The sequence below is a fragment of the Phyllobates terribilis genome, unplaced genomic scaffold, assembly GCF_046119375.1.
Source record: "Phyllobates terribilis strain yellow unplaced genomic scaffold, ASM4611937v1 Scaffold_11__3_contigs__length_659146591, whole genome shotgun sequence".
Classification (NCBI taxonomy): Eukaryota; Metazoa; Chordata; class Amphibia; order Anura; family Dendrobatidae; genus Phyllobates; species Phyllobates terribilis.
The window spans coordinates 133,279,866-133,301,899 of record NW_027362771.1 but is presented as its reverse complement, the minus strand read 5'-3'; the positions used below and the strand labels follow the sequence as shown (position 1 = coordinate 133,301,899).

Sequence of the window (22,034 nt, the reverse complement as noted above, 5' to 3'; positions counted from 1 at the left end):
GAGAGAAAAAAATTTGCTTGTATTGCCATTATCAGAGACCTGTAACGTTTTCAATTTTCGGGGTATGGTGCGAGGACTTGTTTTTTGCACCCTGAGCTGGCGTTCTAACTGATTAGATTTGGGGTATGTCCGATGTTTTAATCGCATTTTATTGCAGTGTTGCAGCGGCCAAAAAAAAAAAAGTAATTCTGGCATTTTAATTTTTTTTCTCTCGTTACACCGTTTACCAATCGGATTAATTCATTTTATATTTTGATAGATTGGACTTTTAAGAATGTAGCGATACCAAATATGTGTATGTTTTATTATTTTTTAAATTGCTTTATTTTTAATGGGGGAAAAGAGTGTTGATTTGAACTTTTATATTTTTTTCATATTAACAATTTTTGTCCACTTTTTTTGTGTATTTATCAGTCTTCTTAGGGGACTTGAACCTGCGATCATCTGATCGCTTGTACTATACATGGCAGCGCACGAACACTGTATGAACAGGGAAACTCACGGTCTCCTATGAGTGCCAGCTAAATGCTGTCTTTCACAAAAGAACCATCATGACAAGCAAGAAGGTCTTCAGCAGACCCCCGGCTGTGATGGCAACCCAACAGAGCCCCGCAATCCAATCATGGGTGTGCTTGGATGATGTGCCCCCTGTCGGCATGCATTAAATGCCACTGTCAAAGATTGACAACGGCATTTAACAGGTTAACAGCCGAAGGCGGAGCTCCGCTGTTACGGGAAGATGATGGCTGAATAATTTAGCTGGGAAAGATGCAGGCTCGGCGTGCCAGCCGGCATCAAAGTCAGGTACCCGACATATGACGTAACTGTACATTATATATCAGGAAAGCGTTAAAGGGAATCTGTCAGGAGGCTTTTGCTATATAATCTGAGAGCAGCATAACACAGGACAAGGAAGCCTGATTCTAGGGATGCATCACTTTCTGGATTGATTGGTGTAGTTTTCATAGAATCTCTGTTTTGCCTGATGTAAATGTAACAGAGCTAAGTCTTCTGCTCTGTGTGTAACCCCACTGACTAGCAGCATCCTGTGTACACTGTGCATTGTGAGAAAGATGCCAATCAGTGGTGGGGGTTACATAGATTAGCCTGACTGCTGGTCACCTGAGCTGTAGTCCTGTAGTGTTAATTTCCTGCTGATCAAACACTGATTGTATTGAAACTACAACACACAGCCTAATAACTGATACATGCCTGGAATCAGGGTCTCATGCCACATTAAGCTACTTTCAGATTAAATAGCAAAAACCTGCTGACAGATTCCCTTTAATAAGTAAATACGTTACTTGAAAAAAAAAATGGAAAAGGAAATAAGAACAACTATCCAACCATTAAATGAGTTTCTTTTTATTAAAAAATGACAAAAAAAGAAAAAACATATAGCAGGACAAGTAGGTTCATCTCATCCAATAATGTCCAACTAGAAGCTTACATGTGCTCAGCTGAAGGCAAATACATATGATCGACTAAATTATATTTAGGAAATGGCGGCCATATATTTTGCCATGAAAAAAAAAAAAAAAAAGAAGTGTGTGAGTACCTACACTTTGACCCAGCTCCAGATAAAAGTGATATGCAGCCCATTGGTGAAGTCAACAGCAGTACTTGCAACTCTGATAGTATGTCAGGTTGACCACCAATGATCTATTCCATATCTGTGTTGTGTTTTTATGCAGATTTAATTCGTTTTGGATAACGCTATAATAAAAACTACAGCAGTTATGACCAAAAAAGTCACTCTTTAAAATTAATTTTCATTATGGACATGAACAGAATCTGCAACAGTATGTACATACATAAAAAATATAAACTATATGAAAAACATGCTCTATTTTTAGCCTTACTATGAAGTCTAATATAGGATGTTCATGTAATATAATGTCAAAGTCAATTACCAAAATGTAATAACATTGTAGAAATACTACTTTTCATGGAAACACCACATTAAAATTATAAAAGTAACTGTTGTATTAAGTTTTTATTTCATAAAACAATAGTACACATAAAAATAAAAAACTTTGTAATATATCTCATCAGAGAAATCAGCTTTTTATATCTCCTGGACTGATTATTTATTCTCGAAATTCTCAATTCACGGGTAAAACCAGTATTCAGTGAAGACATAGGATTCAGTATTCAGTGATTGAAATCGGAGATGGCAGTTGGTGCTTTTGAAATTCTATGGGGATGAAGGAGGAGATAAAGGAAAACAGAGATTCTACTGCAAGCTCACATCAAAATACAGTTCCAGTTCCATAGAACTTTATGAGCAGCAACTGCCATCTCGCATTTCAGTAATGAATGAGGTTTAAGGGGTAATGTTTCTTCTTGTGGAGAGTGACATGTAAAGCCTGGCATGTCAGAGTGAGGAGATTTAAAAGCCATGAATGCTCATCTGGGAAATTAAATATGCAAATTGTATCTTTAGAAAGGAAGAGGCTAGGTGGCGCTAGAGTTCAAGTCCTCTTCCTCTCTGAAGAGACAATTTGCATAAGTAATGAATGAGAAAAATTTTACCTGTGAATTAAAAATTTAGAGAATGAATGATCAATCCAGTGGAAGAAAAAGGAGGATTATTTTAGTAAGATATATTACAAAGTTTCTTATTTTCATGTGTATTATGAAAAATAAATAAATACATGAAACAATGGTTACTCTTTAAAGTTTTGGTTGACATCCTTTATGTTGAAAGCTTACATTGATGGAATATGTAAAAAAAACAGATACCAACATTTTTAGGCAGTTTCTAAATAAATATAAAATAAACTCCCCTTAAAATAATGAAGAAAAAGCACACAAAAACCATGGCCAAGAACAGTACACAAGAAGATGATGACTATTGTTACTGATAACTCACCATAATGCATATAACAATTTCCTTTGGTGGGATCCAGCTGAATAGCTTTCAAAAAGTAACGCTCAGCTTCACTTTTACGACCCTAAAAATAAACACATTTTATTTTTTATGATGTAACTAAAGCAAAAAACACACTTTTAAAAAAAAAAAAGAATATATTTATTTTCCTTTACGTTTACCTAATGAACTATACTTGATAAAAGCTAAGAGAACCCAATTGAAAACATATTACAGTTCAGTTTTCCTCTAAGAACTCTTTGGACTGATAGATTCGAATTGAGTGAAGATATGTAGGAAAATTATGAACATAATCTTCACCACCACCACCATGACCACATTAAGCTCTTGGGTGGTCCACCCAGGGCTCCACACACATAGGCATTCCTTGCTGTTTTGTGGTGACTTTTCCATAAACTTCTTAAGGAGTTTGTAAAGTTGCTGTTTAGAGAGACATTTTTAATTGATGCCATGAACTATCATGGATGCAAATATGTTAGTAATAATTATATGCTTTACGTTTTCAATGAATTAATCTAAAAGCTATATAAAATAGTATATGTTTCAGTTATTCCAAAAATGTCTAGTAGATCTCCTAACCTTTACGCTTGCTTTGAACTGCCAGCAATGTTGTAACTTTTGAACTTCTAATTAATCCTTACAAGGTAAAGTATTGCAAGGTGCTAGATGATGGTCTCCATCACCCATGTAACTTTCTAGTATGGTTGTGCCAGACATTTGTTTTCTTTTAAAAAAAATACCCAAAATACAACTATCTATCATATTTAATATTTAAAGTGATTGGTTGATGTAACATATCTTTGGATATTTTATAGAGAAAGAACAACAGATCTAAATATCATTAGACTGCTTATCCTACAAATTATGCCACACTCATGTCTGAACTATGGATTATATTTTTCGGTTCAGTTGGAAAAGCAGAAAAAAATTAATCTATAGCTGTCATGGATCTGTCACACACCCAATACCACCATTCCTAATAAATTCCATTTACTATAATAGTGTCTGCCAGGTTTCCGTAATTATAACGCGAAAAATTGGACAGAATGCCGACAGAATCTGCAAATAGAGCCTCTTAAAGAAGCCCAAATCACTCATATGAACTAAGTCTTAGTCCTTGAGTTACAATGATTACCTATTGGATAGGCCATCAATATGATATCTGTGAGGTCCGACACCCGGCACCCCAACAAGTAGCTGATATCTGCTAAAGTAATGGCCAAATGTAAACAATGTTGAGAGCGAAATACTGCAACTAGTGGTCGATGCAGAGTACTGCAGTTTACCTCCCATTTTATTGATAGCTCATTCATTTGTTAGTCCCAGACAAACCCCCTTTAAGGACAAGCGGTTCAAAACCGTCAATTTTAATTATTTTGTAAAAGTATTTCAGAAATTCACAAATTTCACAAATGTTTGCAATGTCTGATGATCAACTCATGTCTGCACCTTCTCAGCGTCAAGAATTTCTGTAGTTCATCTTAATCAACAATCTTCTTCATGAGTATTAATTAGGGATTCGTCAATTAGACCATTCATAATTTAGTAGGTTCCTCTCCATGCTGACAACTTGACAGGCTTGTCATGTGAACTGACACTTCTTGCTGAGGAATACTGTGGGGGGGGGGGGGGGGGGGTCGGACACAGCTCCAGGCTATTTATTCAGAGAAACTGAACAATAAATAAGTAATAGCCGTAAATGAAAGAATAATGGTCAGTGCCACATAAACACTTCAAAGCACATGAAGTGGTGAGAAACTGCAAGTGTTAATCTACCTCCTTTCACTCAGTCTTGCACTCAAACGCAGTTACAGGATGCAAAGTGAGCATAAATCCCAATCCCAACAGTCCACACATCCCAGATACACATGTTCCCATCACTCATCACAACGGCTGTGGAGTTGGTAAGCCAAATCTCCGACTTCTAAATTTCCCTGACTCCGACCCCACAGCACTGCCTCACTACTGAGCGTGTACATAAAGTGCAGCACAGATTCATCTCAACTAAAAATCTAGATCCTTAGATCAGGAACAGAATAGACATTTATATCTAACTTTCCCAAATTCTTATGAAAACATTTATAGCACATTCTGCATTGAACTACTGTACCCAATTAATTATATATTTTAGGATTCGGAGTCGGTCCATTTTATACCGACTCCACCAAAATGGACACAGACTCTGACTCCACAGCCCTGCGTCATCACACAAACAGGGTGATGAGTCCCCAAAATATATATTACTGCCTGACGTCAAAAGGTCACAAACTCTCCAAAAGGCTATAGATCCTTTGGTGCGTACAAGTACCAAACTTACTAAAGTTTTAAGCTTTAATATAAAAAGCAAAGTGCTCACAAGAAATGAATAAAGAGAGAAAAATATGACTACACATGAATATGCAAATAGTTATAAAATAAAAAAGGGAGAAATTACAGCAATACCTAAACACTTCTGTCTATCGTTGTTCTTCTGTTTCCTTGAGGGTAGGGAAGGTTTATGGATCACACTCTGCTCAGCTGAACCCCAACATGTGAACTTTATTTATTGTTTAACCCTTCTTTATATATTTCCACTCCTGGGCTCAAGTTTCAAGGACAGCCTATATTTTAATAGGGAAATAGCAAGTCTGTAACCGGACTGTGGGCTAATAAGGAGGCAAATACATTGCATATTAAAAACATCTCACTGTCTTTCATCCCCCTTACTATAGTAAATTGGGGATGCCCAGCTTGGCTGCATAGGACCATCTGCCCATCCTTTGAAGTGCAGGCTCACCAGGCCCAGGTGTCAGGAATGACACACTCTGTAGTCCCTTAAATACCCCCCTTGATTATGCGTTCCATCTCGAACTGTAATAACAGCAGATTTTATGGCCCTTTGAGCAGAGTTAACCATGAGAATGTCAGACTTATTATAATTTTAAACTCCTAATATAATTTCCCTTACAGTCAGTTTTCTTGAAGTATTTTAGCAAATGCTTAGATTCTCCATAAAATAAGTATTCATAGAACTTTGCCGTTGGGCTGTTATTAGTTCTGGAGTTGAAGAAGTTAAAAATGTGATGTGGTACCCACTTCACTTGTCAATTGGCCATTTTGTTGCAAACTGTGACACTATCCAATCATATTCTAATCATCATATGGACAAGCGGAATGGACTGCTCAGTTGTCAATAGATAGTCATAAAACTCTCCTATTCCTCACTGGTGCCCTAAGTGGAATTCTACTTTACCTGTTCTTCATTTGGTCCCTGGGACTTAACTGCTTTCAAAAGCACTTGTAACACAAATAACCCAATACTTCAGGCAAGAAAAAAACACTAATAGCAATAATTGCATCCATATTGCTGCCTTTTTTTCTTGACTTTTATTAGATTAATTATTTTCAGATTATGTCTATTTCCAACAATGTACGGATTTCCTGTGTCAGTAATGATGGGGCTTTTAGAACAATGCCAGGGGAGGTACCACAGTGGAGAGCACATGCCAAAATCAGCAGGGATCCTGAGAATGTAATGCCCTTGTTATTCTCAACACAGGAAAGGGCAGCTTTCTATTAAAATATTAGGAATGGAAAAAATGAAACATAGATGTACGTACAACAATCACATTTTGGGGAAACAGTCCATAAATTATGCTCCGCTATATTAAAACTTACTAACATCAGAAATTTAAGCAAGTCCTAAATAGCACAGTCTGATATTAATGCAACAAGTCAATTATTAATAAGTACCAAGGAAATCATGCTGAAAAGCAACATGGAGATAAAAAAGGTGCCGATAGTAACCGAATAGTTTTCAAATGGCAGTCAGATTCAGATTGTCATGGCCAACACAACCATGTGCTGAGACATAACTATATATCGCCACCACATAAAATCCGTGTTTCCAAATTGTGCATACTGATCATATTATTTAAGTTATATTTTCACTACAGTATGTGAATATTATCAGCCTACCTTAGATTTGCCTTTCAAATATTTGTCAACCTAAATACGTTCACTGAATCTCACGGATAAAAAAATTAAGTGTACTTTATCAAATACTGAAAATACTAGCGAAAAAGGAACAAAAACGAAGTTCTATGCAAGTGAGAGAATATACTGTACACAGCAAAAAAGCCAATGCACTAAGGAAATTCACATGGGACTCGGTACCCTGGACCACACACAGAGATGACTACCTCTGGAGAGTTGCAGTAATCCACCCACTCCATTCCCTGAAATATCTCTTAAGTTGTAAAAAGTAATAGAATCACAGAATCTCCGGCTTGAATATTACATCTCACATTAACTACTGCATTAACAACTGTATTTTGAGCATTAACCTATTTTCCAAACTGAAAAAGTAGCCAAACTCAAGCGTTCAGTAAAAAATAATAAATAATCATAAGGTGTAACTTCTCTGGATAGATTTACAGTAACTTTATATGTTTTGACAGTTGTAATAACTGGTAAATACTTTCAAATGTGCCATTTCAATGTTGCAAGGATTGTTATAACTGTCAATTATAATTGATACTTTTTCATTTTAAAAAACTATAACATAGTTGCCCTGAAATGGGTTTTCAGTCTTTGAATAACCCTCTCCTTGGCTGCAATTTGTTTGTTTTTTTAAATCCAAACCCCGTTTTACTCACCCTTACTAGGTCCAGAGCTGAGTATACACTGCTCCCAGTATCTGCTATTGTCTGCAGCGTTGACGTCAGTATGTGAATGCTTGGGTGAAGTGGGCGTCAAGTGTGTGTGTGTGTAAATATACGTGTGTGAACTATAAGTGATATTTACTAACACATTTCTGGAAAGTGTTGAAAATGTACATCACAGTTGGGAACTAATTCCCATTTTCCATCTCTGCGATGTACATTTTTAACATTGTGATCTCACGGGTGATATCAGTTTATTGCATAGCCCAACCACAACTGCAAGAATAAAAGAAAAAAATAAATGAAAGGGATTAACCAGCTTCAGAAACCCCTATCCCCTGGCCTGGCTTTGATAGGCCAACTTTAATCAAGCTGTGTCCCTACTGAATTGTACATTTTTCACATTATTTTTCAGAGAATGCAAATTGACAGCATCTCAGGTAACAGCCCTTATTAATGATGTAACATCATCTGTCCAGAGAAGACTGTAGCCAACCTTCACGGCCAAAATATTGCAAAGAAGCCTCTATAGAGGACCACAAATAAGAAGAGGGGACTTGTTTGGGGCAAGCAACGCAAAGGCTGAATAATAGATCAGTGGAAAACTGTACTGTGGTCTAAAGAATCAAAATTTGTAATTTTTGGTACCAACCACCATTCCATCTGGTTTTCTTAGTGGTGCCATCACTTTTGTTGCAACAGGACACTGACCCAAAGCACACCTCCAGGCTATATAAGAGATGGAGTGTTAGGTTAGATTACAAGGCCTCCATAAACACACAACCTCAACCCAATTGAGATGGGCTGGATAAGATGGACCACAGAGTGAATTTAAAGCAGCTAACAAGTGCTCAGCAGCTCTGGGAACTTCTTCAACACTGTTGGAAAAACATTTCAGGTAACTACCTGATGAAGCTGCTTGAGAAAATGCCAAGTGGGTATAAAGCTATGAGAGGCAAGTATGGGGTCTTTTTAAGGAATATAAGGTTCAACACATATATTCTGGTTTAACACTTGTTTCCTTACTCCATGTTTTCATGTGTTTCCTTGTGGTTTTGCTGCCTTCAGACTGAATCTACAATATGCACATTCCAACATAAAAAAAAAGAATTCCATTGCATGAATAGGTGTCCAAACATTTGATGTATACATACACAAGTTTTTTTTACAGCTTAAAATCATATGTAATTGACCCACTTCCCTGAAGTCAGCACAAATTTCCAAGAGAGCAGCTCTCTTAACATTAGTGGAATCCCATGTAAAGCAGCAAAATCTTGCGGGTGTGATTAAAAACATTTCTGTATAGAGTATTAGGATAAAATTTAAATTTACATATAGTGTACATTACAATAAGGCATCTTACTAGTTCAGTCTTGGGGAAAAAAAATTCGAAGGGCTATTGATTTTTGTAACAAAAATACATACCCCCACCCTTGGAATGTGTCTTTTTTTAAGGGCAGTTTCACATAAATTAAAATTTGTAAAAATGCTACAGCAGTTTGTGATACAATTCTAAAGGAGTTATCCAGTGACTTTAAAATTGGTGGTCGACGCTTAGAATATCCCACCAGGTGGTCATCTAACCCATGGTCCTGTTACGTGAGCCGGACAATGGCTGTTGGAGAATGAATGGAGAGGTGGCTGCTTATAGACATTACCTATTGACCTGGATGAGAGTTAGCCTAGCAAGCATAGCCGGTCCATGCACAGGCACCAGTTCAATTATTTTCAGTCCAATGTTGCCTTTATAAACCAGCCAAGGCCAGAGACTTGTTATAAAAATCTCAAATTGATACAGCAAACAAGTACATATAAAATATAACTTTTATTGATTAAAATTAAAAATGTGTAGTGCCCATATGGTGTATAATACACACCGTGATTAAAAAGGTGCTGCAACCTTAAACCTGAAAGATGTCAGATAGTATATATCTATCACGAACAAGGTTCAACAAAATTAAAGCCCTATCAGGTCAAGCATAGGTAAGAATCCAGAAGGTACTAAGCTATAAAGTCCAAAAAAGCCTGACGTAGAGGCAATATTGAACTAGAGTACACATCAACAGTAATAAATATAACAATAAATTCGGTGATCATACCTGAATACGCATGTACCCATAAACATAACAAGCCATTGTCCAAACAGTAGGTATGTGTATATAAATAAATCTATGAGGAGCCTTCTATTACCATCCAGGCATTATATCCTCATATGAAAATGGAAACATCTCACCCGGGGTCTTTTCATATACGTCCCCCCTATATTACAGGTGATCAGTTGATCCACGGAACATCCCGACGCGTTTCAATCCTTCATTAGGGGTATATAGTTCCTATCCCGCATTAGTTCCTCAGTTCCATCCTAATGCCTCAGGGAGGTATACATGCTGCTGTGCTTTATATATGTGCATCAAACCGCGATCATTCATTGTCGCGGCTCTTGCCGTGACGCACTTCCGGTCCCAGAGTGCCCGGCTACCGGAAGCCAAAGTCACGCGATCCTATGAGCACGGAACGCAAGCGTGATGCTGAGCCGCATGCGTCACTTCCGAACACATGATACAGCATCACGCTATGCTGGAGCGCATAAACTCCTCCCTTAAGCGGTCCAGCAGCCATAATGAACGGGGTAGGAGGTATCGATAGAGGGGGGAGACTGGGTGTTCAGCACACCTCCGTAATACAAACAAAAAATCAATATAGAAAATACCCCGTATTGATAGTATATAAAGGCTGTATTGGGTAATAACCAAAATGCCTAATTGCCTAAACAGACATATACAGTCCTCTCCAAATGTGTGTTCCAAACACTAGATCAAGGATTAGAGAGGGTCCTCATCAAGATAAAAAGGGCCATTATATACGTACGATGTTTATGTACAATGAACATGGGTTACCAGAACAGGAAAGGCGGAAATCTAGTTGTTTTGGACACGGACCATTATCGTGCAATGTGTTTGGGGTTGCTTGAACAGGAGAATGGTTACCAGAGATTGTTACACAACCCAATAAAGGACCTACATAATAAACTCAGGGATTTGGCACAAGAAGGTTTCGTCAACAAAGTAATTGATAAAAACTAAAGGGACTATTTGGTTCCATCCTATCCAATTACAGCGACTTTTTATGGTCTTCCTAAAATCCATAAAGGTCTTGAACCCCTAAAAGCAAGACCTATTGTGTCTGGAATTAATAGCCTTACACATAAGGCAGGCATATATGTCGATAAAATTTTGAGACCATTTGTGGGGGCTTTGAACTCTTATGTACGTGACACAGCAGACCTCCTAAGGAAACTTGAAGGTGTTGTGCTTGAGCAAGGCATGATTTTGGGGAGCATGGATGTAGAGGCCCTATACTCCTCGATCCCCCACGAATATGGTATAAGAGCCGTTGATTATTATCTTAGATCTAGGGGCAGACAATTTACCTTACACAATGAGTTCATTTTGAAACTCTTAGAATTTTGTCTCAACAACAACGTCTTCACTTTCGATGGGGAGTACTTCCACCAGCTCAAGGGCATAGCAATGGGGAGCCCATGTGCCCCCTCATATGCTAATTTGCTCCTGGGCTGGTGGGAAGAAACCATGGTCTTCAGTGATTTTGATTCAGCCAATGGGGTCGTCATGTGGCTGCGATATATCGACGACATTTGTGTCATTTGGAATGGGTCACCGGAAAGTTTCCGTGAATTTGTCGCAGGACTTAATGACAATCCCATTGGACTGTTTTTTACGTCTGAGGTTAATAGAACTGAATTGGCATTCCTGGACGTATTTATTCGTAAAGAAGCTAATGGAGAATTGAAAACTGAAACCTATAGAAAACCAACGGCTACCAATTCCCTCTTGAGGTGGAAAAGTAATCACCCGGTCCCACTCAAGAGAGGTATCCCAAAGGGTCAATTCTTAAGGCTTAGGAGAAATTGTTCAGATGTCAACGACTATAGAAGGCAAGCTTGGGATTTGAGAAATAGATTCCTTGTTAGGGGATATCCTAAAAAAGTTCTTAATCACGCCTATAGAGAATCTTTGGCTAGAGAGAGATGTGACCTTTTGGTCCCAAAAACCAAACAAAAAGAAGAATCCTCAATCAGGTTTATAACACGGTTTTGTAATAGATCTCGACAGGTGAAACAGATCTTCCAGAAACATTGGGGTATCCTTCGTATGGATGAGGACGTTGGAGACAAATTGGCCCCACAACCACAAATTACTTATCGCAAAGGTAGGTCCCTTAGGGACAGTCTTGTCCATAGCCATTTTCTATCTGAGCGGGCTCCCACATGGCTGGATCGAGGGGTATCTGGTTGTTATCGATGTAATAATTGTAAGGCATGCACTGCCATGACCCAAGGGACCAAATTCAGAAGTTTTGTTAAGGGGAAGGATTTTAACATCAGGCAACTCATCAATTGTCGGTCGAAGTGAGTGATATACAAGGCCACATGTATATGCAACCTCGAATATGTTGGGAAGACACGGAGGGAATTAAAGAAGAGGATATTAGAACATTTGCGTGATACTAAAAACAAGAAAGACACTCCAATTGCGAATCATGTAAACACTATGCACCAAGGCGATGCCAATGTGATCAAATTTATGGGCATAGAGAAGGTGGCACCATCAATAAGAGGAGGCAATTCGGATTTACGCATATTACAAAAAGAAACTCGATGGATCTTTACCCTGGGCACTACTACCCCACTTGGTCTGAATGAGATTCTATCCTTCGCCCCATTCCTTCCAGAATAGGGACAGAATAGGGAGAGATAGTCAGGGTCAGCCACCGTAGAGTGGGGGCGCCATTTGGGCAGGATTTATAGGGTGCCAACCCCCACGTAGGTAGGGTCAGCAGATGAGTCGCTTTCTAGTTATTTTACTAGGGCCCGCCTTTTCACATTCGTTTGGGAGGTCCGTTGCAGTTGGGTAATTGTACAGTACAATATATTTTTAGCCAATTATTCCTGTTCTGGTAACCCATGTTCATTGTACATAAACATCGTACGTATATAATGGCCCTTTTTATCTTGATGAGGACCCTCTCTAATCCTTGATCTAGTGTTTGGAACACACATTTGGAGAGGACTGTATATGTCTGTTTAGGCAATTAGGCATTTTGGTTATTACCCAATACAGCCTTTATATACTATCAATACGGGGTATTTTCTATATTGATTTTTTGTTTGTATTACGGAGGTGTGTTGAACTCCCAGTCTCCCCCCTCTATCGATACCTCCTACCCCGTTCATTATGGCTGCTGGACCGCTTAAGGGAGGAGTTTATGCGCTCCAGCATAGCGTGATGCTGTATCATGTGCTCGGAAGTGACGCATGCGGCTCAGCATCACGCTTGCGTTCCGTGCTCATAGGAACGCGTGACTTTGGCTTCCGGTAGCCGGGCACTCTGGGACCGGAAGTGCGTCACGGCAAGAGCCGCGACTATGAATGTTCGCGGTTTGATGCACATATATAAAGCACAGCAGCATGTATACCTCTCTGAGGCATTAGGATGGAACTGAGGAACTAATGCGGGATAGGAACTATATACCCCTAATGAAGGATTGAAACGCGTCGGGATGTTCCGTGGATCAACTGATCACCAGTAATATAGGGGGGCCGTATATGAAAAGACCCCGGGTGAAATGTTTCCATTTTCATATGAGGATATAATGCCTGGATGGTAATAGAAGGCTCCTCATAGATTTATTTATATACACATACCTACTGTTTGGACAATGGCTTGTTATGTTTATGGGTACATGCGTATTCAGGTATGATCACCAAATTTATTGTTATATTTATTACTGTTGATGTGTACTCTAGTTCAATATTGCCTCTACGTCAGGCTTTTTTGGACTTTATAGCTTAGCACCTTCTGGATTCTTACCTATGCTTGACCTGATAGGGCTTTAATTTTGTTGAGCCTTGTTCGTGATAGATATATACTATCTGATATCTTTCAGGTTTAAGGTTGTAGCACCTTTTTAATCACAATGTTGCCTTTAGTCAGCATCCACTCTTTTTGATAAAGATGAAGATCACCACACATACAGAATACAGATACTTTTACAGCAGTCTGTAATTAGAAACCTATTAGCAGATTTCAAGTCCTCTGTATGTTTCCACTAGGGGTCTGTATGTATACAATCGCCCCTTAAGACAAGCTGATAAGGCTATGTACACATTTTTGTAAAAAAGCAGCAAAACCATGCTGTGTTTTTCCTGCCAAGAGATGCAGAAATGGTGTAGAAATTTCTGCACCAAAATACTTAACGTGTGCACATACTCTAATTGTCGAACATTAATTCATAGGAACGCTCATTCCCAATTATCAGCCCGTGTAAACATGCCAGCAATGCAATACACAATAATATAATGATAATGAACGCATAAAATCATAGTTCTCTCCAGCACAGGGGACGTGCTGCTGAGGACATGCACTGCACATGGGGACAAAACGGGCATATTAGCAATTGTTCTGTCTCAGTATAGACAATCGTCAATCGTTGCTAGTCTGAAACTGGACGGTGTAAAGAAACCCGTGCAATAGTATTGTATTACACAGGAAGTTTATCGCTATAGAGCAATAATATGGTTCTGGAAATCAGTAGTATATTTCCTGGTCAGAAAATGTTCAGCAAGAAAGTAATCTACTAATTTACAAAACAAAATGATGTAGATTTTATATTTATGTTTAGGAATTACTCAAAACAAAACAAATGTGGTAAAATGCAGTGAACTCTGATAAAGGATTGGCGCCATGTTACACAATAGTCTCATCCAAGTCAAAGTTATTACTCAGTTCCATCTCCTGAGCGAAAATAGATTCTCAAGATCAGTGTGGCCAAGTTCATAATCCTCACGAGTTACAAGAAAATGTGTCTACTATTAAAAAAAAACATTTTTTACTGTAATTCACATACCAATGAAACACACAATTTTCTGGAAATTCGGTCTGTTTTTCTCTACACAGCAAAAAAAAATCAGATTTCTAAACATGTTAAAACTGCCAAACATGGACGCTGTAAGCCTTTTGGTTGTTTAGTGGTTTGATTAACAGGCCACCCAATTCACAGATCAGTGCAATTGCAATCATGTCATGCCAGAACAGGATGAGTGTCTGGATGAGCACTTCTTTCTCACATTACCACAAAAACATTACACATCCCTAAAGCCAAACGCTGTCACCAGAAGAATGAATGGACTCTTGCTTTTCAGCAATCCAAGTATACTTTGCCAACACATATCTACACTGAAACAGTTTTGAAAGTTACAATACACATAGTATATACATATTTGCATTTTTGCACATTAGGCTGCAGCTATAAAAGAACATTGTTTTGGACCAAATCCACCTTCTTAGTACAGATAAAAAACAAGTCTTGGTGAAGATTTCAGAAACGTAAACTAAGAGACGAAAGTAAAGCTCTCAGCTACAATTCAGGAGGGGTTCATTGGGGTTTCGTTAATGAAAACTGTTCACTTTTCACCACTAACCCCCCAAGCCTTTATACTTCCAATTCACCCAATTCTCAAATTTTTGGGTACTATTATTTTTTCAGGACCAATGGACAAGACATTCTGCCCTGACTCTGACAAAAACCAAGACACTTGGCCTTCATTTGAATCCCATAAAAATAAATATATGTCAAAACAATTTAAAAAAAATGATATCAGTGTGAAGTATCTGCAGACTATTAACCACATGTCAACCTTCACATTCAGATACCAGAGCAAAAGGGAAGACAGATGGGAGGGGGTGTGGAGCGCAAGTGCAAATGTGTAACCCAAAGAAATATTAATCAAAGACCTAAATCAGCAAACCCAGACAATGTTTTGCCTACAAAAACAATAGGAGCCAGATGTCTCAATTATATATGGAAGCAAGAAGTAAAAAAAAAGAAGAGCGGGATCGAAAAAAAACTGGGTAAAATAATGAGTAATGGAAAGGAAGATTTCTAGTTCTTTTAGGAACAGTTGCAGAAAGGAACACAGAAATGGTGATATAGTATCTATGATAATATAAAGATGGATAGCAGTCAGTTGGGGAAGGCGGCACAATTCAGAGAATTAAATAGGGGCTAATGTTCCTTGTAAAATATAAAAGTTTATTTTCAATTATTGTACCAAGTGTATGTATATATATATGTATATATATGTATATATATATATATATATATATATATATATATATATATATATATATCAAATAATTTGCCCACTGAAATGAATATAAAGTTTATTACAAGTAGATTTAAAGTGGGTTTTGATGTGAATTTTTGACCCTTAGGCCATGTGCACACATTGAGTATTTGGTCAATATTTTACCTCAGTATTTGTAAGCCAAAACCAGGAGTGAGTGATAAATACAGAAGTGGTGATGTGTTTCTATTATACTTTTCCTCCACTCCTGATTTTGGTTTACAAATACTAATGTAAAATACTGACCAAATACTGAACGCGTGACCATGATCTAACAACAGATAACTATTTACTGGATATAATGCATGTCATATACAAAGGATGAAAAAAATGACTACATAGACAAACCAATATTAATCTAAAAACAAAGTACAGCAGTTTTGTTGGACAAGGGCTATAACACAGGGTTTTGTCAAGCAATAGTGTCAATAGTACTCCATATAATATATTTGTCCGAGAATAGCCATGACCACCCTTTTCTATATGCTGCTTACAGAGGCAAGTCCACCTTATATGACCCCCCTCTCTATTAGTGGTCAGTTTATAGTGGGGGGAAGGGCATGGTAACAATGAGCGATTCTTGCTCTAGTTGACCTGGCCTGACATGCATGACAAGGTCGGCTAATGTTTTGGCACGCCTGTAATACTACATTCGCCATATTACCATCCACAACGTCTCCTGCCAATAATGACTGTTTGTCGGGGTATCAGAAGCTGGACCCCTGGCGATTGCTTATCTGGGTTTGCTGATGAGAGAGCCTTTCATTCCTATAGACTGCAGCCATCCTGCTACAAAGTCATCTTGTTTTGTTTCATGAGTGGTCTACAAATCCTGCACCTTCCCGCTTTATCCAAACATTTTGTGTCATTTTATTTTACAAATTCAATTAGAAGATTCAAAACTAGAATGCAGCTTGAGAAAACCATTCAATCTTGTGGCAATTTGTAAGCCAGTCAAAGGCTTTAAGAAGCATTTTACAAGGGTCTGAGGACCTTTTTTGTTTCCATTGTTTGTCTCTTCTTTAACCATTTGTACTTTTCTTTTTAGTCAGTGCTGGCAAAAAAAATTCAAATCCAATGAGACCAGCATAAGATTCAGAGCTGCAAATGAGAAGCGAGCAGATCTGGTGGCCTACCCATTTATCTAACTATGTCGGGGCAAAATGTCAGAGGGCCATTACAAAGTAAAGAGATCAAAAGAAGGTTAATGGGAGGACAGAACATGAAAAACTGTATTATAAATGAGAAGTAATATAGTTATCTTGTCTGATGTAGAAAAATATTTTTTACATGCAATGCAACCATATTTATAACATTCACATATCTTTTTCATTTTTTTTCGTGGGTTACATTTACATCAAGCATTGACTTTCGCAACTAGAGATGTGTTTAGCATAATGTTTCCCAAACTCCAGTCCTCACGACCCCCAACACATCATGTGTTCAGAATTTCCTTAGTATTGCACAGGTGAGAGAACCATTTCTGATGCCTTAATAATAATTCCATCACCTGTGCAATACTAAGGATATCCTGAAAACATGAGGTGTGAGGGGCCGTGAGGACGGAGTTTGGGAATCACTGGTTTAGCATGGTGGCCCAGGCTATGCCGCTTAGTCTGACTTTCTTCTCTACCCCTTATGTGTGTTGTCAGTCACAAATTTATGTTACTACAATGAGTTACAGCCATACCCCAAAGTCTGACTTTGGGGGAATACTGAGATTATGGTATTGTCCGTTATGGAAGAGACACTACATGATAGTGCTGTGGTTACCTTTTCCTGCATCCAGTATAATATGGTGATAAATATAATAAAATTAGGCTCAATTTACCATTTTATTCCATAACTATAATGCCTCCTTCATCTACTCTCAACCATGATTTTTAAGCACAAGTATCATAATATATTAATAACACAGGTAGTAATGAAAAGCACAAAGTTCTGACAGCAATTTCTATAAGGAAAAAAGATAATAATTAAAATAAATTAAAAGAAAAAAATTCAAAAATGTTAATCCTTTCACTTGTTCCCATTATGCAGAATCACTGCGAGGGTCTGCAAATCTCTCTAATAGCAATAGAGAACAAGACTGTACCCAGGGCCACCTGGTGTGAAGATATGTATATTAGAAGCACAGGACTGCACCTGGCTCTGTCACTACTGACCCATAGTCTTAGTCATGGCACAGAAGTAGGAGACCTTCAATTAGGAGTCTTAAATAAGATCTATGTTCTCTTTGTGGGAAGGAAATAAATGATTGAGCTGCGAGAACTCATAAGCTTTCACTGCATACTTGCACTCCTGCAGTAAGACAAATAGGTTATTCAGGGCGTCCTTTATAGTTGCTTCAAGATATTTCATTAAATACGTGAGATCTTACAGACTTCTTTCAATCCTTTGGTGCCGTCTGACTGCAAATATTAATACATTTTTATTGGAAAAGACATACTTCCCACAGGGCACCAAAGAGCTATGCATCTGACAGATATCCAACAACTTTACTTTTCTGTGTATAACACAGAATGTAAATGAATGTACTGTGTTCAGTCTTGGCAAAGATACAATCTGCTGGCAAATCCCTGGCATAAGTAATGCTATGCCACTGCTACACCACTCTTCTAGGTGGTATAACAATATTGTTAAAAGTACCCATCTGACAGCATTTTACAAGCAAATACTTAAACTGTAGCACAAGTCTTAGCGCTGCACATGTAGATAGATGTACAGCAACTAAAAGAAATAAAGCTCAAAATTACCAATTTCAAAAGTTATTAGAAAAAATACCAAGGCCAGTCCCTAATGCCAATGAAAGAACCCAACTTTCTAGCAAAAGTCTAGTTCTAACTTCAAGGTTGAGGGATCACGGCATACAGAGCTTCAACAGTAAAGGGGTAGTGGAGGTATGGGACATCTGCATACTGGGATCTCATGACTAGGAAGTTCAGTCCTGACTTTTGATAGTAAAGGTGGATTCTTTACACTGGTATTGGGGACTGTTCTTTACAATTCATCTAATAAGTCATATTTAATAAAATCATCAGTTTTTGGCTGCCCACTGTTTTCTTAAATAAAAAGATCAGCCACAGACAGATTATAGGCTCTCCAAGTTATAATCAATGAGATGAAGCCTCAAACCTCCAGCTAGGCATTGACCTATAGCTGCTTCTGTACTGTAATATCTCAGCTATTTTTAGGAAGCGGTACCAGACTACAGAGAAGACCTCCTGCTTGGTGTATAAAGTAGCAGAGGTCACGTATTCAAGTGAACTAACTCTTCCCAAAACTAAAGTGCACTCTATAGTTCTCAACTTTAGACATGCAATAAACGCCAGTAGTAAAGAAATAAATAAAATTGTTTTTCCCGCATTAGAAAAAGGTATGCATATAATTAATAAGCAATATGAATAGCATGGATACCAAATGGCAATTCTCAAGGGCAGTAATGCTGGATGAGCAAGGTTTGAGGTGAAGGGTAAAAGTCCATCTTTTAGTCTACAGGGTGGGCCATTTATATGGATACACCTAAATTAAATGGGAATGGTTGGTGATATCAACTTCCTGTTTGTGGCACATTAGTATATGGGAGGGGGAAAACTTTTCCAGATGGGTGGTGACCATGGTGGCCATTTTGGATACAACTTTATTTTTTTCAATGGGAAGATGGTCATGTGACACATCAAACTTATTGAGAATTTTAAATGAAAAACAATGGTGTGCTTGGTTTTAACGTAACTCTATTCTTTCATGAGTTATTTACAAGTTTCTCTTTGTTACAGCCATTGACATGTCGCAGAGGTTAACACGTGAGGAACGGATAGAAATTGTGTTGATGTCTGGTGAACGTGTAGCACCCTGAGGATTCGGCTGCTACAGGGGTATTGCACCTCAACCCAGAGGTGTGATATTCCACTCCCGGGTAAGGATGGAGTGTGGAACTGAGCTCAGTAGGCTGCATGCACTACACACATCCCATTTCCGAGGAGCAGGCCGACGGTACTCCCACTTAGAAATGTGCAGGTACGACCGAGTCTGTTCCTGGCTGGAGTGGGAGGGGGGTGGTACATCCCAAGTAGTGTAGGGGCAGATAGGGGGAGCAGCCTGGGTAAAGATAGGAGCTCATTGGGTGCTGGTCACCTGAGCTCACACATAGAGGGAGTATATAAGGTGGGCACCATCAAAGATCAGGGTCAGTCTGTCAGAGTCAGCAAGAAGCAGAGGTCCAGATGAGCCTGCAGAGAGAGAGTGGAGCAGAGAAGGAAAGACCCAGAGGGGACAAAGAGAGGACTCTGAGAACCCAAATTAAATCCCCGGGTGAAGAGTCGGCAATAGGGTACCGGATCCCAAGCTGGTGGGGGCAAAAAGCACACCCTAGCCAGAGACCGGAGGCCGTGGGCAGCGTCTGCCACGGCCACCCACCACATCCACCCCGAAGGCAAACCACGTGGAGGGTCAGGGAACCCAAGCCCAAGGGTCTCCCAACAGAAGGCCCGAGGGAGCTGGACCTAGGTGGATCACTAGTGGGGACGGCCAGAGGAAAGGACAGAAGGAGAGCTCAGGGTCACGCTCCGGACTTGTTTGGGGGTTTGCTGAATCCAGGACCTGGTGGACGCAGCACGGCTCGGGTGGTCACTTGAAGCTGGAGTGACCGGAACATCAGCAGTGAGTAAATACCTTAAACTGCACAACCCGACTCTGTCTTCACTTAACATCTATGCTGCACCACCACAACCCCCATCCTCTGCACCTGACCCCCTGAGGCTATACCCCACCCGTTGGGGGTTATACTACCAAAAGCTGCACCAACACCATCAGCCTCAGCGGACCCTGCTGCAGCGGCGGCCATAGTGACCGCAATACAACGGGTGGCGTAGTCGACATTAAGAACTTTATAACATCTGTAGGACTGCCACATACTCTGAGCTTGACACCCTGGGCACGGACCGGGTCACAGCCACTCGGAAGACTACAACCCCCATCTGATCCGGCTCCGGGTATTCCCCTAAAGAATATGGCCCAGGGGGCGCGTCAAACGCAGTACCCGGGTCATTGCAGCAGATTTCAATGCAAGACACCCTATGAGACCACCCATCTCCCATGCTACAGTTACCAAACTGCTTGCCAAATTTCGTGAAACAGGTTCAGTGTTGGATCTGCCAAAAAGTGGAAGCAAGAAAACTGTCACTAATGAAGAAACATAAGTGGCTGTCCTAGCTTCATTCAGCAAGAGCCCACAGCATAGTACTCGCCACATGTCTCTGGAGAGTGGCATCAGTGAACATCCCTTCGGCGGATATTAGCTACTCACAAATGGCACCCTTACAAAATCCAGCTGCTGCAGCATCTCAACAAGGATGACTCAGATCGGCGCACTGAATTTGCAGAATGGGCAAAACAAAAGTTGGAACAGGACCCTCAGTTTACACAGAACATTATGTTCAGTGATGAGGCAAACTTTTTTGTGAATGGTGAAGTTAACAAGCAAAACCACCGCTATTGGTCTGGCACTAACCCACAGGGGATAGATCCCTCCAAGACTGTTGGAACACAAAAACTGATGGTATGGTGTGGTATATGGAGTACAAAGATAGTGGGGGCCATTCTTCATCAATGGAAACCTCAATGCCACTGGATATCTGAAATTGCTACATGATGATGTGTTGCCCTCTTTATGCACTGAAGATGGCACATTCCCTGAGTTTTTCCAACAAGATGGTGCACCACCACATTATGGGTGTCAGGTCCGAGCATTCCTACATGAACAGTTTCCTGGAAAGTGGATTGGTCGTCATGGGCCAGTTGAATGGCCACCAAGGTCTCCCGATCTGACCCCCTTAGACTTTTATCTTTGGGGTCATCTGAAGGCAATTGTCTATGCTGTGAAGATACGAGATGTGCAGCATCTGAAACAACGGATACTGGAAGCCTGTGCTAGCATTTCTTCTGCGGTGTTGCCATCAGTGTGTCAAGAGTGCGAGAAAAGGGTTGCAGTGACAATCCAACACAATGGGGAACACTTTGAACACATTTTATAAGTGGTGATAAACTTGTAAATAACTCATGAAAGAATAAAGTTATGTTAAAACCAAGCACACCATTGTTTTTCTTATGAAATTCTCATTAAGTTTGATGTGTCACATGACCCTCTTCCCATTGAAAAAAATAAAGTTGGATCCAAAATGGCCACCTTCAAAATGGCCACCATGGTCACCACCCATCTGGAAAAGTTTCCCCCTCCCATATACTAATGTGGCACAAACAGGAAGCTAATATCACCAACCAGTCCCATTTTATT

The 22,034-nt window shown here is 39.4% G+C and overlaps 1 protein-coding gene across 1 annotated transcript in view; it reads right to left on the bottom strand.

Annotated features, from left to right (window-relative positions):
• The window catches only part of TMTC2 (transmembrane O-mannosyltransferase targeting cadherins 2), a 370,418-nt gene that overhangs the window by 49,428 nt on the left and 298,956 nt on the right, over positions 1-22,034 (bottom strand). The window contains exon 9 of the mRNA XM_073651619.1: positions 2,876-2,957. Within this exon, the coding sequence (XP_073507720.1) occupies positions 2,876-2,957 (82 nt within the window). The remainder of the gene's footprint in view (positions 1-2,875; positions 2,958-22,034) is intronic.